Source organism: Mauremys reevesii, linkage group 2 (assembly GCF_016161935.1).
Source record: "Mauremys reevesii isolate NIE-2019 linkage group 2, ASM1616193v1, whole genome shotgun sequence".
Lineage (NCBI taxonomy): Eukaryota > Metazoa > Chordata > Testudines > Geoemydidae > Mauremys > Mauremys reevesii.
Window position 1 is genome coordinate 82,199,691 of NC_052624.1, and position 17,280 is coordinate 82,216,970.

A 17,280-nucleotide genomic window follows, 5' to 3' on the forward strand; every position below is an offset into this window, starting at 1 on the left:
CTTTCTTCAAAGGCGGTTTTATTTTTTTTGTTTGTTTCCTTCCTTTTTGGATGCAGATACTTTATGTATCCAAGAGTTAAAGTTCTGGTTTGTAGGAAACTTTGCTATTGGTTCAAATGATGTCCAGGTCTGCAGACTGAACCTCTTAAGCCAATTATATGGATGTTTGGAATGTTTTCCAGCAAAAACCTTCTCACTGGGGGAAATGTAGGACAGCCTGGATCCAGAGACATTGAGCTCTGATTCACTTCCTCTTTAGAGAAATGACAAACGTGTTGTCCCTAGAAACCCAACCAGTGCCTCGGGGACAGATCAACCTCCAGTATCAATTCTCAAATCCCAGTCTTCCCAGAAGCACCTGGTGTTGGATTGTTTGGATCCAATTCATGAGATATCACTGGAGTATAATTGGATGCAAAATTCTTCTTATAAAAAGAGAAAAGGCAGCTTCTATATATCTTAAAGGTTTAAGAGCTTCTGACAGTTCAGTTCCTAGTTCCCAGTTTATGGAGGAGTACCATCAAGGATTCCAATATTTTTGAGAAAATCTTTACGGACAATGCCAATGATTTATTAAATGGTGGCACCAGATCTAAAGATCTCTATCTCAATTTTGAATCATATTGATTTGGAATTGAAAGTGTGGGTGCTCAGAAGGTAAAGACTGAGCAGATGCAGCCTCCTTAGTGAGGAACGCTTTCAAACAACATCCACATTTGCTTCCAGGAGGAGGCAGAGCGCATCACTGAGACACTATTATTAAGCTGCACACAAATTTTTTTCAAGATCCATCTTTTGTAAATCTCATGACCCAATGAAGGCTACCACTAGTTGATGGAAAAAACTACTCTTAAACGTGAAATAGAACTACTAAATATAATCTATGAAACTAAATCTTTGGAACAATTGTTGTACATGTGAATGACTCTACCTGGTTACCAAGGTTGGAGAGAAATCAATGACTGTCTTGATAGTGAGAGGATATAATGACCTTTCCACTAATGGCCTGAATGGAGACTCCATGAGCTGTAGGAGAGCCACTGTAAGCCTCAGCATGGGGCAGCTGAGGAGATGACCTGCTGAGGTCCCTTCCAGCCCTACATTTCTATGATGGTATCCTGAAAAGCCATATTTCATTTGCAATGCCTGGCAGTTGGCTGCCCATTTTTCCTTTCTTCCAAACAGATCTAAGCACTGGAGATCCTTATCCTTAAGCATGTTTTTGGCAAAGCTCAACTTCTCTCAGACCATCATATCTTCTAGGGAGCTTGGGCTAGCGTGGGAGTAAAAGTAACAGAAACCCCAGTGGGTAACTGGTATAGTTTTTTTTACATGTTTTGCTGGTGGTGTTTAGTGGCTGGTGTTTGCCACAAGGCTCTTTGGGTCCAGGACACCTTCATTTATACAGAGGGCAATCCTAGTGGGACCGGCAGCTGACAAAATGAAAAATAATTTCTGAAACTTCTTGGAGATGACTGACGTCTCAGTCTCAAAGGTGTCTTCAATCTGCACCAGGAGCTCTTAAAAGGCCTTGAAATTGGCCAGTGCCAATATCAGTGCCAAGGATACTGCTTTCTCCGAGGATTATGAAAAAATCTCTTTAGGAAATAATTGGGGTCGTTTGGCCTCCAGATCCCATTCCTCTCTGTATCTAGCAACTGGTGTCTCACTATGGAAGTGGCAGGAGTGGGAGACCTCCTCCTCATCTACTAACGCAGGGATCAACTCAGAGGCCCAAGAGGGCAGGCCCTGATAGGGGTACAATGGCATTCCATATATGTACAGAGGGATGACAGGTTTCTGACCAGACAGTGTCAACCTTGGTGCACTTACAGATGGGATCTGCAAAGAATGGCAACCTGGCTCTTAGACCTCAGTGATGACAGGTCTCTGCTCAACACAGGTGGAAAGGTATGTTTCAGGGATGGTGATGAGAAATAAACCTTTTTCATAGGCAGGACTATCTGGTAGAGTGGTTTCAGCACAGGTTCATATCTCAGTGCAGTGTGTGGCCCTGAATTTACACTATTGTGCTAGAGTTGACAATGCTGGGGATGGGATAGTTACCTTTCATAACTGTTGTTCTCCAAGATGTGCTGTTCATGTCCATTCCTTGGCACCATTCCATTGTAGGTGCTGGTGCACTGGTGCCAGAAGTTTTTCCCCTCAGTGGTATCCATAGGGGACCAGCTCTGGCACCCTCTGGAGTGGCACACATATGCACTGGTACAAGGGACACCGCCAACTCCCGCTTCCTTCAGTTCCTTCTTGCCAGATCTCTGACAGAGGGGAGGGAGTGTGGGTCATGAGATGAGCAACACATCTCAGTTATGAAAGGTAACTATCCCTTCTTCTAGTGCTTGCTCATGTCTGTGACGCTGTACCCCATAATGCTTTATGGGAATATGATGTAACTGGAATATGATCTACTGAATCTATCTATGCTACATATGCCATGTAACATATCTATACGGTTATGAGCTACTGAATCTATTAATCCTATCAGCCTGCATGTATCATTTTTGTATTAGAAGTTATAAATATCGGCTATGTACTGGCTTGATTGCTAAATAACCTTAGTAGCGCATTTGGTCAGTTGCTGGAGAAAGGAACGTTAAAATTAAGTACCTAATCAAGAAACACTTAAAGGACAATGAATCTTGGAGTGCTCCAATCCACATAAGAAGTCTACTTGAGGACGTTCAAGGTAGCATGTGACCCATGGTAAGAAACTGTGAGTCATTCATGGACATCTGACTTGTCCAGGTGACTCCAGAACTCCATCTTGGAGCTGGACTTTGCATAGGAGAGAGGAGGAGGTCTCCACCCACAGGAGAAAGTCTATTTAAGCCCATGGGAGACCCCTCCATTTTGTCTTCAGCTGGCTAAAGAGAGAGAACCTCTCCACCCCCGAGGATACTTGAAAGAAACTGGAACGAAGGACGGTGTGCAAGGGGTGAAAGTGATTGCTGGACCCAGGCTAAAAGGAGATTAACCTGTAAAAGGGAGCATTCTGGAACTGGTGAGGATCTTATCTGTATTCAGTTTAATTAGACATAGATTTGTGCATTTTATTTTATTTTGCTTTGTGACTTACTTTGTTCTGTCTGTTACTACTAGGAAGCACTTAAATCCTACTTTCTGTATTTAATAAAATCACTTTTTACTTATTAACTCAGAGTATGCATTAATACCTGGGGGAGCAAACAACTGTGCATATCTCTCTATCAGTGTTATAGAGGGCGAACAATTTATGGGTTTACCCTGCATAAGCTTTATACAGGGTAAAAAAAAGTTATTTAGGTTTAGACCCCATTGGGAGTTGGGCATCTGGGTGTTAAAGACAAGAACACTTCTGTTAGCCTCTTTCAGGTAAACCTGCAGCTTTGGGGCAAGTAAGTCAGACCCTGGGTCTTTGTTGGAGCAGATGGGAGCATCTGGCTCAGCAAGACGGGATGTTGGGTTCCCTAGCTGGCAGGGAAAGCAGGTGCAGAGGTAGTCTTAGCACATCAGGTGGCAGCTCCCAAGGGGGTTCTGTGATCCAACCCATCACAATGTCCATTCCATTTTAAGTGACTCCCAAGCAGTACCATAGAAGGTGGGTAGGAATTCATAGACGCGTCGATTGCAACACAGTTCTTCCAAAGCCAACATCATCTCTGGCCTGCTGAGTGATGGTGTAATGAGTCATAAATGTGTGTACTGAAGACCACGTCATGGCCCTGCAGATGGACAGGGACATACGGCAGCCAAAGACGCCTGCGCCCTAGTCGAGTGAGCCTTCACTACTGGTGAAGGTACAGCCCGCACCAGCTCGTAACAAGTAAAGATGCAGGTGGTGATCCAAATCGAAATCCTGAGAGGACACCGGGAGCCCCTTCATCCTGTCAGCTATCGCGATAAAGAGCTGGGCCAGTCCGCGGAAGGGCTTGGTGCACTCCAGGTAGAAAGCCAGCGCACACCTAACATCTAGAGTGTGCACCTGCCTCTTCTCATTGGTTGTATGAGGCTTTGGACAGAACACCAGGAGGAAGATATCTTGGTTGACATGGAAGTGCGACACCACCTTTGGAAGGAAGGCTGGATGGGGCCACTGCTGGACCTTGTCCTTGTAGAATACTGTGTACAGGGGCTCCGAAGTGAGTGCTTTAGTCTCAGAGATACGACTCTCCAAAGTAATAGCTACAAGGAATGCAACCTTTCATGACAAGTGGGAAAGGGAACAAGAAGCCATAGGCTCAAAGGGTAGACCTGTGAGCCTGGAGAGGACCAGGCTGAGGTCTCATTGGGGAACCGGGTCCTGGATCAGCAGAAAAAGTCTTTCAAGGCCTTTTGGGAACCTAATCAATATCTCATGCGAGAATACCGATCTACCCAGGAAGCAAGGATGGAAGGCCAATATGGCTGCCAGGCGCACCTTGATCGAAGAGAAGACATGGCCCTGGTGCTTTAAGTGAAGCAGGTAACCAAGAATGGACTGCAGAGACTACTGGGTTGGGAAGATATTGCACTCCAACTCCCAGCAGGAGAAACGCTTTCCACTTTTGCCAGATAAGTTGCTCTGGTGGAGGGCTTTCTGCTCTCCAAGAGAATCTGCTCTACCTGACTAGAGCAGGCTTGTTCCTCTGGATTCAGCCACGCAGCATCCAAGCTGTGAGATGGAAAGAAGTGAGGTTCAGGTGCAGGAGCAGACTGTGATCCTGTGAGAGTAGGTCCGGGCGTATGGGAAGTGGCCACGGGGCTGCTACGGCTGAACAAATGCTAGCGAGGCCATGCTGGGGTTATCATAATAACCCATGCTTTGTCTGTCTTGATCTTTAGAAGGACTTTGCTGATGAGCAGAAATGCAGGAAGGTGTACATCAGGTCTCCTGACCAAGGCAGGAGAAAGGCATCAGAAAGAGAGCCTCTGCCGAGGCTAGGGTGACCAGATGTCCAGTTTTTAAAGGGACAGTCCCATTTTGGGGGACTTTTTCTTATATAGGTGCCTATTACCCCCCAACCACCACCCCCGTCCCGTTTTTTCATAGTTGCTATCTAGTCACCCTAGCCGAGGCCTTGGAGAGAGCAGAACTGATTACATTTTCTGTTCTGTCTGGTGGTGAACAGGTCCATTCGGGAAGCTCCCTACTTCTGGAAGAACATTCTGACAACCTCACAGTGAAGGGACCACTTGTGGTGAGAGAAGAAGGATCTCCTGAGGTGATCCACCAGTGTGTTCTGTATGCTGGGGAGGTGTGAGGCTTCCAGGTGGATTGCATGATGAATTGAGAAGTCCCACAGACAGAGGGCTACCTGGCACAGAGCCAACGAACAAGCTCCCCCCCCGCCACCTGCTGACATAGAACATGGAGTCTGTGTTGTCCGTCAACACCTGCACCACCTGACCGGACAGTTGGGGAAGGAAGACTCCGCAAACCAGAAAGATGGCTCTGAGCTCCCTGACATATGCAGAGTGAGCTCCTCTCAAGATCATAGCCCCTGAGTTTGCAGTATACCGAGATGTGCTCCCAACCGAGGTTGGACACATCTGAAATCAGGGAGACAGTGGGTCGCAGGCTCATGAATGGCGTACCTTCCAACACCAGAATTGGATTGGACTACCACTACAGTGACATAAGTACCTGTGGCGGGATCATGATAAGCTTATCTAGGTGATGTCTGGCCGGGGAGTAGACTGACGCAGCCAGATCTAGAGGGGGCGTAGTCTGAGTCTTGCATGTTGGACAACGTATGTGCATGCTGCCATGTGCCCCAATAGTCTGAGACAGACCTGAGTAGTGGTGAAGAAGGTGGGCAATGACATTGGCAAATCAGATCTGACATTGCCCTGAACCTGGCCTAGGACAGGAATGCTCTGGCTCAGGTAGGGTTGAGCACCAATCCGACAAACTCTATCCTTTGGACCAGGATCAAGTGGTTCACAGTATCTCAACGCTGCGCTGGACCTGGTCCCTGGAGTGGCCTTTGATGAGCCAGTCGTTGAGTTACACGTAGATCTGAATACCCCTACATCTAAGGTAGGCCGCCACTACCAACATGAACTTCATAAACACCCTTGGCACCATTGCTAGGCCGAAAGGGAGCACTACGAATTAGTAGTGCGCGGTCCCAACCAGGAAACGTAGGAACCGTCAGTGTCTGTGAAATATCAATATGTGGAAGTAAGCGTCTTTAGGTTGAGGGAAACATACCAGTCTCCTGGATCCAGGGAAGGAATGATGGAGGCCATGGAGACCATGCAGAAATTCAACTCCTTGAGATACTTCTTGAGGCTCCGCAGGTCGAGGATGGGGCGCAGACCACCCTTGGCCTTTGGGATCAAAAAAATAGTGGGTGTAAAACCCTTTCCCCCTCAAGTGCAGAGGGACTTCCTCCATGGCTCCCACTCGCAGAAGGCCCTGCACCTCCTGAGTGAACAGATGCTCGTGAGAAGGGTCCCTGAAGATGGATGTGGGGGATAGAAATAAACTGGTGTTGATTTCCGGTGGTCTGCAGAGGCGTGTCCCCAGAGTTCTGGTGCTGGGAGAGCCCGAGCCAGTCTCCCAGTCCATGGCATCACTCCAGAGGGTTGACACACCTGTCCCTGGAGTCCCATCTCTGGATCGTTGTTACGGATCATCGCGAGCATGTTGACAGTCTCCGAGACGTCAGTCCTCTCATTTCTAGTCTACAGAGCAGCACTGCTCTCAAAGCATCAGGCGTTGATTGCCAGGGTACCATCCCCGATCCGCCGAATGCCGCCACTGGTCACCAGAGTTGCGGAACTGAGTACGGGTTCCTCAGAGATCTGTGGAGAGAGCCAACAGGAACAGGGTAGACAGGAGGTCTTGGTACTATCCTGGTCCCCCAGGCAAGTCTCTCCCTCCTCGGGCTCCTGCCTGCAGGCCAAGGTCACCCACCAGGGACATCGGCATTCCCTTCTGCAGCTCTTCTGGATCTGATGACATTCTCACAGATTACTCTAGAAGATTGACTTTCAGCCTCACATCCTTTGATTTGCGGATTCTTACAGCAAAGGAGAGACAGACCAAACACCTGCTTCAGATGTGAGACTCTCTCAAGCAGAACAAGCGTCTGTTGTACCAGTATTGCAAGACAGAGAAGGCTTGAAGCCTGTGGGTTATGAGTCTGCCATTCCAGGACTCTGTCTGGAAGGTCTGCAAGCAGCTTTCTGTTTGACAAGCACTACAACAGACAAGGGTACTAAAAATAAAAATATAAATAGTTCTGAGATATTTCAGAGAGTTTAGAGAAGCTTTTGAGACATCTAGCTAAAGCTAAAGCCTAATGGGTCGGACATCAGCTAAGTTCCATCTCACTGCCATGAGTGCTAAAAAGGAACTGATGGAGGGTGGCAACCATCCACTCTTTATGCCCTCATACAGGAGCACAACGATTCACATGGCACATAGGCACATTTAAGAAAATGGAGGTGACTTTAAAAAGGGAGCAGCGTCAGGATGTTGGCAAAGATGGATAGGAGTCAGCGGTCAAGGAGAGTATAATTTTCACAGGAAACAAAATTAAGATTCTCAAGTAAATTCTTTTTTAAAACAGATGCAGTGTCAATTTACAATATATTTTGCAAAAGAATTATATGAAAACCTACATTCTGTATTCTATTTTCTTACTCATGTGGAATATTTATTGACTAGGAATGAAGGTGAATTTCTTTTGTTTTAAAGAATGAGGAATGATTGGGTGATCAAAATAAGTAGCTTTTAATCATTTTCTAGAAGATAAATTATAGACATTTATCAGGACCTGTAACACTGTTAAAAAATGTCTTAAGTTAATAAAATGATTATTTCAGCAAGACATTTTACATACATTACAAATTGGCCTAAGGACCTATATGGATAGCATAATCCTAGTACAATTTTAGCTTCAATCACTACACATTTTCTCTTTAAATGTCAAACGGTACTATGTCAAAGTAGCTGTCCTCATGCATTTCTCATTGTTTTTTCCTTAGGGTCATTATCAATTGATGGCCAGGCTAGAGCCTTCTGAATTTACTGAATTTTAGCTGAACCAGCAACTCAATTACAGATCGGTCCCACCTCTTGAGATTTGCAAAAAAAAATCCTGTCAAGTTCTGTACCTCATTATTTTACATTTTTTGTTTTAATTATATCCTCCATTGTGTAGATAACAGGTAGTAATTTTTTTGACTTAAGTATCTAGTCCCGAGAGACACTATTGTGTCTGCTCAAATGGTCTTCTCTATTAAAGCGAATGACCAAAAATGCAGACAATGGGATGTGTGACTGCTAGAGATCTGAGGGCACTTCGAAAGCTATCATACACAAGGCCAGCTACGAGAAGTACCACATCTTAGTAAAGGAGTTCTGAACCCATCAGATGCAAAATGGTGACTGATAACTACATATAGACTATAAACTCCGCAGGGAAAGGTGCATGTCCTGAGTCTCACTATACAGAGCCATGCAAATCTATGGAGCTACATACAAATGTGTAACAGCAGCAAATTGATAAAATTACATCATTATGTAAAAATCAATCTATACAGAAAGAATGGGAAACTCCTGGTATACTTAAAAGAGCCAACAAGCAGATGTTTTGTAAGCAGAAGAAAAACAAGGCAATACTTGTACAGATCTCTTAAGCAGATGCAGATGTTCCAGCCATGGTAAAAGTAATTACCATACCAAGAGAATGAAACTTGTTCCGTAAAGACCAGATAGATCATAGGGATGAAAGATTCCCTTATGAAAAACTTTGTCCAGTTTCAAGTTTTGTCTGTGCGCCTCAACTTCTCTCTTTTTTTTTTTATTTAAGTTGGTAACTCTACTGTGTTTTGGGATATAGTATCAATAAAAGGTCTATACAAAATAAAGATGCAAAATAAAAATACTGAAGAACTGCAATACTTGTAGTTATGTATGAAAAGATAATTATAAACAGACTAATTACTTCTGAGTGTAAGATGAACACCTGCCAGGACCAGGAGGGAATTTGTTGCCACCACATCCTTCCTCCTCTCCCCTACTTCCCATGTTCCACATTGCATAACTGGCTAACCACTACATGGGGAAGGGAGTTCCTACTTCTCTGAAGCATCAGGTATTACACTCTGTTGAAAGCAGGACTTCAGACTTGATGGACCAGTGGCCTCATCCAGTACAGAAATCTCAATTCCTTTGTCAATTTTTTCAGCTTTTTGGGTAGTGTAGGAATGTGTTTCAATAACTTGAGCTGTTATTTATCTCCCCTACAAAACAAGATGAATATTAAGGGCGAACAAAACAAAAAAAAAGGGTTGATGAGTTTTCATAGACTATGAAAGGTCATATGACGAGTCAGGAAAAGTTTTTGGTATACCAAAATGACATGTGCAAGGCAGAATCATAGAATCAAAAATAATAGTATAAAGTTTAAATCAAACCTTCTCTTGAATCAGTCTCTGAAGGTGAATCCCACATGACAACATAGAAGCAAACATGGTCAGCATGTACTGTTGAACTTTACATATTCCAGTTGCCAATGAGTTTATAACAGCCATTAACCCGACCTTTTCAATCACGCTCTGGAAAGCACTGGGTGAGTGACGAGTAATTCTGCATAAAGCCTATATAAATAAGATATTCCCATTAAGTAATGCTATTTTCATTTTAATAATAAAATAACTAATGCAATAAAGAAAATCAATGAACAGCAATAGCTTTTCCAATTGTATTTTTAGGAGCAGACAAAAGTAGTGAATTCATATGGTTTAAATTTTCCCCCATGCTTATATACACACACACTGCAACTTGCTCTATAAATTAGAAAGAATAATTTTAATCAAGCATTTTGTTAGTGTAAATGTTATTCCTTGCTAAGGTACAATATCATAATACAAAATGGTTATTTTATTATAATTTGGGTGTCTGTGTTAGTTAAATTAATTTTGCTTAGCTCTTCCATACACAATAGTGAATATCCTGATTTAACTATATAGATTAACAAGGAAGTAATGTTTTTGTTGTTTTAGTTAAGGAAAAAGGAAATCAAAGCTAAAGCAGATCATAAGCAATTAAGCCTATAAAGGAACAAGAAAAACAACTCCCATTTCTTTAGAGTACGGGTTCATATAAAATTTAAAACTAATATTTACAAATAAAAAAATCACAAAATTCATCAAACACACACCACACTTTCATATCAAATCTAACTTTTTTGACCATTGAAATAATCCAGGTGAGGAGGAAGAAGAGCAATGTTCTTATTTTCAATCTGCACGGGTAAATCAAATAAGAAGTTTGCACATAGGTATCTGACCAAATTGAGAGAAATTAACAATAAAGGAAATGTCACTTTATATGAATAAGTGATGTCAGTGAAGATAATAGCAAAAGAAAGATGAAGGAATTAATCAGTTTTGCATTATCCAATTGTATGAAACAGATCTACAGCAGTGGTTTTCAACCTTTTTTTCATTTGCAGACCCCTAAAAAAATTCAAATGGCGGTGTGAATCCCTTTGGAAATTTTAGACAGTCTGCAGATCCCCAGAGGTAATGATAACTTTTGCAGAACCCCTGCAAATCCCTAGGGGTTCACGTATCACACGTAGAAAGCCATTGATCTATAGTATTTGAAACAAAATAAAGGTTTTAAAATAATCTCAAAGTAAAAATTGAAGAAATGTACATTTTAAATGAAAGAAAAGAATCTCAAGGGATCATGCCATAATCACGATATTCAAATAAATTAAGAATTCTCCCCATACAGAGACACATAATTGGTTTCATTAGTATTGATAAGATTCTTGGAGCAGCTGGTAGGACAAAAAAAATAATCAAACTTTCTCTTGATACAAAATCCCTATCCAATTAAACTGGAGAAACTTTCTACATCTCCCACATTCCACAAGAGTACCATAACCACTCAGCTAAACCTTATAAATGGAGGTCCTCCCCTTCCCTATGCTCCAAGAGCTTTGTGACTCTATTCCTTCTTTGCTTTTGTCAAAATGTCAAAAAAACGAATTGAAAGATTTTGAGTCAGGTTGAAATGAAATGTTTCATTTTGCCAATGCTGAAAAAAATTGATTTTTCAGTTGAGCAAGAAATATTTGGCAGACCTAACATGAATTTGCAAATAGTTTCATATCAACTGAAGCTGCATTTTTTCGGTGAATGGTCTTGACCCAAGATTTGTGAATCTGACCCATGTCCTTCCTAGCTGTGAAAGAGGGCTTGTCTACATGAACATTCAGCAAGCTGCTGGGGGGTATAAATCTACAATCACACTAGCCTGCTGCACATCAACTGTGTGGTCTCTGCTGACATGCACTAACAGTTCCTTGATACTCTTTGATCTACCCCAATTTGAAACCAGAGTAGATCAAAGTGCACTAAGGAACTGTTAGTGCACATCAGCAGGGTCCACACAGACAGTTAATATGTGGCAGGCTAGCATGGAGTAGATTTACATCCCAGTTTGTTGCAAACTAAAATGTTCACGCAGGCAATCCCAGAGAATCATGAACTGGTTCCACTCCTGACTGATGTATCCAAAACATAATACAGAGAAGAAATTTCCCTTCCTCCTCCTAGCACACAAGAGTCCAACCAACACTGAAGAAACTGAGACTTAGATGCTTTGATTCTAGCCAACTTCCATCCAATACCAAACCCAACTTTCCTAAGCAAGCTCACAGAGAAGCTTGCCGAAGGCCAAGTACAAACTCATCTAATTGAAGCTAACATTCTAGACCTGGCACAACTTGGATTCTGGCCAGGACATGGAACTGAAACTGCTTTAGTGGCATCAATGGATGATCTCCTCCTGCCATTGGATAAAAGGCAGATGATGATTCTCATCATCCTTGTCCTCTCTGCAGCATTTAACAGTTTTGTCCATGAGATGTTGTCTCCTGAGAGATGTGGGGGGAGTCCAGGGTAATGCACTAAAATGGTTTGATTCCACCCTGGAGGAATAGTTATTGGAAATAGCATCTCCACCATGAGACTCTTCACTTGTGGTGTCCCACAAGGATCAATTCTTTCTCCAGTCCTTTTCAACACCAATTTGCAGCTACCAAGGGAACAGGTCAGACAACATGGACTCAAGCACTAGTAATATGCAGATGACTCACAACTGTACCTATTCTTCTCCACAAGCAACCACAGCACTACCACCGAGATGGCACTGTTCTTGGATGAGATCAGCTCCTGGATGAACAGCTGACTGAAGCTGAACTGAACAAGAGAGGGGTGATGCTGGCTGCACAGGAAAGTATTTTGAAGAGTTTGCAGCCATAGTGTAGTCTCCTTTAATCAAAGGTACACCTTCACAATATTTCATTTGTCATTTAAGAATACTCTTGGGTTCCTCACTGACACTAAACTCTCACACAGAAAACAATGCTCATGGATGCTGCTATCATTTCTTGTTGACTAGGCGACTGCATCCCACCTTCGTGGACAATGACCTGTGTCTTCAGTTATTCATGCCTGCCTCCCTTCGTGGCTGTACTACAGCCATATGATATACCTGAGAATGAAGTCTTCAGCACCTAGGAAAGACCAGCTAATACAGACTGTTGTAATATATCTCCTCAGCAACACATAATACTGCAAACACATCAGACCTATCCTCCACTCTCTACAATGGCTTTCCTTAGAATTTCTAATCAAGTTCAAGGTCTTGGCCCTTATCTTCAAAGCACTACAAGGTCTGGTCCCAGAATATCAAAAAGACCATCTCTAGAGTTCTGGGATGAAGACTGATTGACAGCTGCACTCCTTTTGCAGAATGCAACTCTTTACAAATAAAGGTAAAAAACTCATCTGTTTGTGAGACAGAATTCTCTTTGGCACTGGTCTGCAACTGTGGAATGAACTCCTCCAGGAACTAAGGACTGTCACAAATCTCACCACCTTCCACTCCAAGTGCAAGGCACATTTCTCTGACCTTAACTTCTTTAACATAAATACACAGCAACGTGAATATTTAAAAACAAAACAAAACAAAAAAAACCCACAACACAACTAAAATAAGACTCTCCATTCCACACACTTTTCTCCCTGGAGAGAGAATCAGAGAACAAACAACAGGTGACAGATGTGTAGTACCATTGCTTAACCCGCTACGAGGTAATAGGTAATAAGATCAAAGTAATAGGTAATAATTGGAGATATACCAATCTCCTAGAACTGGAAGGGACCTCGAAAGGTCATCGAGTCCAGCCCCCTGCCTTCACTAGCAGGACCAATTTTTGCCCCAGATCCCTAAGTGGCCTCCTCAAGGATTGAACTCACAACCCTGGGTTTAGCAGGCCAATGCTCAAACTACTGAGGTGATGAGTGGCTTACAAAAACTTATACAGAACAGAACTAATAAGACCAGTAAGCTAAATTTTTTCACTCATTCTTTTGTTTTTCTTGCTACTGTGTGGCAAAAAAGGTTAGAAGACTCTGACTTGTCATGAACAGTTCATTATTTAGGGTGCCCTTGTGACAGATATGGCAAGTTCCTGCAATATATTTTGGAGATCTTACTTAAGTTTATAGATCATTGAGGGTCAGGGATTATATACAATTCCATGGGGGCGAAGGACCACAGCCCTTCAGGAACTAAGAACTGTGGGAAGTGATTAGGCAAATTCACTCAGGCTTGCATATACTGGTTCAAACTGGATTCTCCAGTGACCAACAGACAAAGAAAGGACTTTTGATAAGTAGTCTGAGTTTAAACTGACTCAGAGCCTGCTTTCTGATCCAGCAAATGGACAGGACCTTCTGTCCAAGTGGAGCCCCAGTCCTTCCTGGGAAGGGTTGAAAGAACTGACACTGGCCAGAGTCCCTTCTGGAGTTAGTCGCATGTGTGTGAGGGGGAGTGATCTCTGGTAATCTTATTAGCACACTTGCAGCTTCTTTTTTTTGTTTTTAATAATGTTTTCTCTGTAACACGTGTGCTTGCTTAGAAATGTCTGTGTGGTAACATATCTGTGGGAAATTATGCTGTTTCTAGCCTCAGAAGAGAAACAAATCAGGCTCACTTAGGCAGTGTGAGTTGCTAGGGAATTCACAGTTTAGACTGGGAACTATGCAGCCTCGTCAGGAGGGAGAGAGATGAGGGTCTCCACCCAAGAGAGGTGACAGCTGAGGAGTAAGGAGCCTAGAGTGGGTGCCCTTGTTGGACCATGGAGGAAGAATACAGGTGCAGTTGCCCTGAATTGTAATAGTACTACTTCAGGAACTTCTTGTGTAACTCATTACAAATATGGCAGAAACATTCTACCTCCACCTCAGGCCTAACCCATCACTTTTGAGGTTAATATTCCTTTGCTCATGGATTTTAGAAGTGCTAAAAACAGGTTTATAATAGAACCCTTAACAAGAGAATGGCTATTTACATGTCCTAATAATCTAATAAAGCACTCAAACATATTTCAAAGGAATACAAAAGCTTTCACAATTTTGGACCTGGACTCGACAAAACCAGTGGCAACTTCTGGCATAGAAAATATATACATTAATCCTCCAAAGACAATATTGAGCCCGTAAAGTATAAGTGTCAAATCCCATCCTAAACTGCAGCAGCCACATATTCCAAAAGTTCATAGCACTTCTGCAGGCTTTTTTTTTTTTTTTGGTCATGTTGGCAAGTTCCCCATATATATGCAAAAGAGGCATATGTCAAGTATGCCTTCAACGTGGATTTTTTTTTATTTTATTTTTTTAAAGGGCAATATTTCTTGTGCCATGTTGGTTTATTTTTAATTCTCTCTCATGTCTTTATTAACATGCTGCTACATTTCTCTAATTGAACACCAACCATATTAGTAACACTAGTATCTGGAAACAGCTGGGACTCCAACAAGACCCTCAGATTCTAAACCATAGCAACAAAAAGTAGTTTAACATCGAATATAGTGGCTGCTAATGTAGTTTTTGTCCATTCCTCCAGTTCTTCCCACCCAACAAGGGTGAAAAATCTTGGGTAATACCTTAAAAAATATTGCCAACATACTATGGAATTTATAAAAAGTTTTAAAAAATGATTGTAGTTTATATTTTAATGGCTGTTACATAGCTAACCCAAGGGCATTTATACACCTCCAAAATGATCATCTATAATGAAGGCTTAGGACCCAGAACAGGCACCACGACAGCTAGGTACAATTCCCAATTCTGTCACAGACTTCCTGGGTTATGTTGGCAACTCACAATCTTGTTGTTCCTCAGTTCCCAATCTTCTTTTGTATGCTGCATCCCTTCCTCCCACCCTTTCTATATTTTGTCATATTTAGCTTGTAAACTCTTCAGGGCAGGGACTGTCTCTTAATATGCGTTTGTATAGCATCTAGAACAATGGGACACTGATTTTTGGTTGGGTCATCTACTCTCTTCTATAATACTAACAATAAACAATAATAATCCTCTAACCCCCTTCCCAAAACAATTAAAAGCAGTATTGTAGCACTGCAGGAATTTTAAAGATTCCTTGGAAGACAGAACCTTTTGAATACTAGCCACAGACAGTGCAGTAAAGCATGAGTCCAAGAGGCAATTATGAACTCATGAGGCTTTTGTACAATATTAGCTTTCAACATTAGAATGTTCTCAGCATCAATTATAAGTCCTCTCACTGAAACAAGTAGAACACGAACAAGAGTAGAGAGAAATTTATTGGTCACAGTGGTAGGCCTGGTCTACACGGGGCGGGGAGGGGAAATCGACCTAAGATACACAACTTCAGCTATGAGAATAGTGTAGCTGAAGTCGATGCATCTTAGTTCGACTTACCTCGCGTCCTTACAGCACGGGGTCGATTGCCGTGGCTCCCCTGTCAACTTTGCTTTCGCCTCTCGCCGAGCTGGAATTCAGCAGTCGACGGGAGAGCGATCGGGGATCAATTTATCACATCTACACTACACACGATAAATCAATCCCTGATAGATCGATTGCTACCCGCCAATCCAGCGGGTAGCGTAGACATACCCGTAGAGAGAAATAACATTATGTTAGCAAAGCAACGCAAGTCAGTTTTGAGGCTTTTTCCAGGTCAGAACAAAACTTCCAAACATTATAAGATTCACAAGTTAGCAATATATTTGTTACAAGGCTCCTCTTGCTTAAAAGTCAACTGAAGTCAATTTCCATCTGTAAGCAAATTAAGGTTTGTTGCCTTTGCATATATCAAGGCTGAATTCCCACTCTGTCACTCCGAGTGCAGAAGGTAGAGGCCTGCAAGGATTCTAAAAATTTATACTGGCCACTCCAGGCTTGTATTAAACTCCCAAAGTTGCAGCTTTTCTCTGACCTTGGCTTGGTAAACGCTGCCACCACCCAAATGCAAAAAAAACCCCTTTGAACCCAGGAAGGAGCACTTGGGAATTCCTCTCAGTGGGGTACCCTCAAGCCCTTACACACACACACCCCGAGGAAGAGCGGAGAAAGAAAACAAAGGAAATTAGCTGTGGCTATCAACTAATCAAACAACATGCACAAACCTCTTAGGACACCAAAAATCCAATCCTGTTCTTAAAATAGGTAAATTTTATTAAAAACAAAAAGGGAAAAAAATACATCTGGAACTTGGGCTTTTCACTACATCTTAAAAGAAACAATTACAAAAATTAAGCACCCAAAATAACTTTCTTGGAGGTTCAGCTTAAAGGTTACAAGCAGACAAAAGCATCTGGGGTTAGCACAGAGGAGATCCACAAGCCAAAATAAGAAATAAACCTGATTGTGTCTAGCTAAACATTCTGATCTACTTACACATTTGGAGTTCAGATAAGTAGTATTAGGCATGACCTGATGCTTTATAATCATACCTGGCTTAAGCTGCTTACAGCATTGCTACTCTGTCCCTCCAGCCCAGAGAGAACAGACAAAGAGAAAGTTTCTTTCCCAAATTTTAAATGTTCTACTTTCCCATTGGCTCTTTTGGTCAGGGGCCCACTTCCTTTTCTTTACCTGGGGGACCTTTAACCCTTTACAGGTAAAGCAAGCAGAGAACAGCTACCAAGAGGGATTTTACATCTAACTGGCTGGTTGGGTGTCCATAAAAGGGAGCTACCCCATGCTTCATTTATCACAGCATATAAGAAAAGAAATTTCTGTGTTGCAAGACCCATAAAGTAGCCATCATTACACAAGTAAAAGCACTGGGTTTGCCTACAGAACTAATACTAAAGGTATGTTTACACTGCAACTGAAGGTATGATTGTAACACCCATACACACACCCATGCTAGTTTCAATCTAGCTAGCAAGGGTAACAATACACCTCTACCCCGATATAACGTGACCCGATATA

At 42.4% G+C, this 17,280-nt stretch overlaps 1 protein-coding gene across 11 annotated transcripts in view; it reads right to left on the bottom strand.

Annotated features, from left to right (window-relative positions):
• ULK4 (unc-51 like kinase 4) overlaps positions 1 to 17,280 on the bottom strand; it is a 425,848-nt gene that overhangs the window by 307,177 nt on the left and 101,391 nt on the right. For all 11 annotated transcript variants that reach the window (XR_005594699.1, XM_039526400.1, XM_039526397.1 and 8 more), the window contains exon 21: positions 9,412 to 9,594. Coding sequence is in view for 10 of the 11 variants with exons in the window: in XM_039526400.1 (XP_039382334.1) it covers positions 9,412 to 9,594 (183 nt within the window). In the remaining variant the exon portion in view is untranslated. The remainder of the gene's footprint in view (positions 1 to 9,411; positions 9,595 to 17,280) is intronic.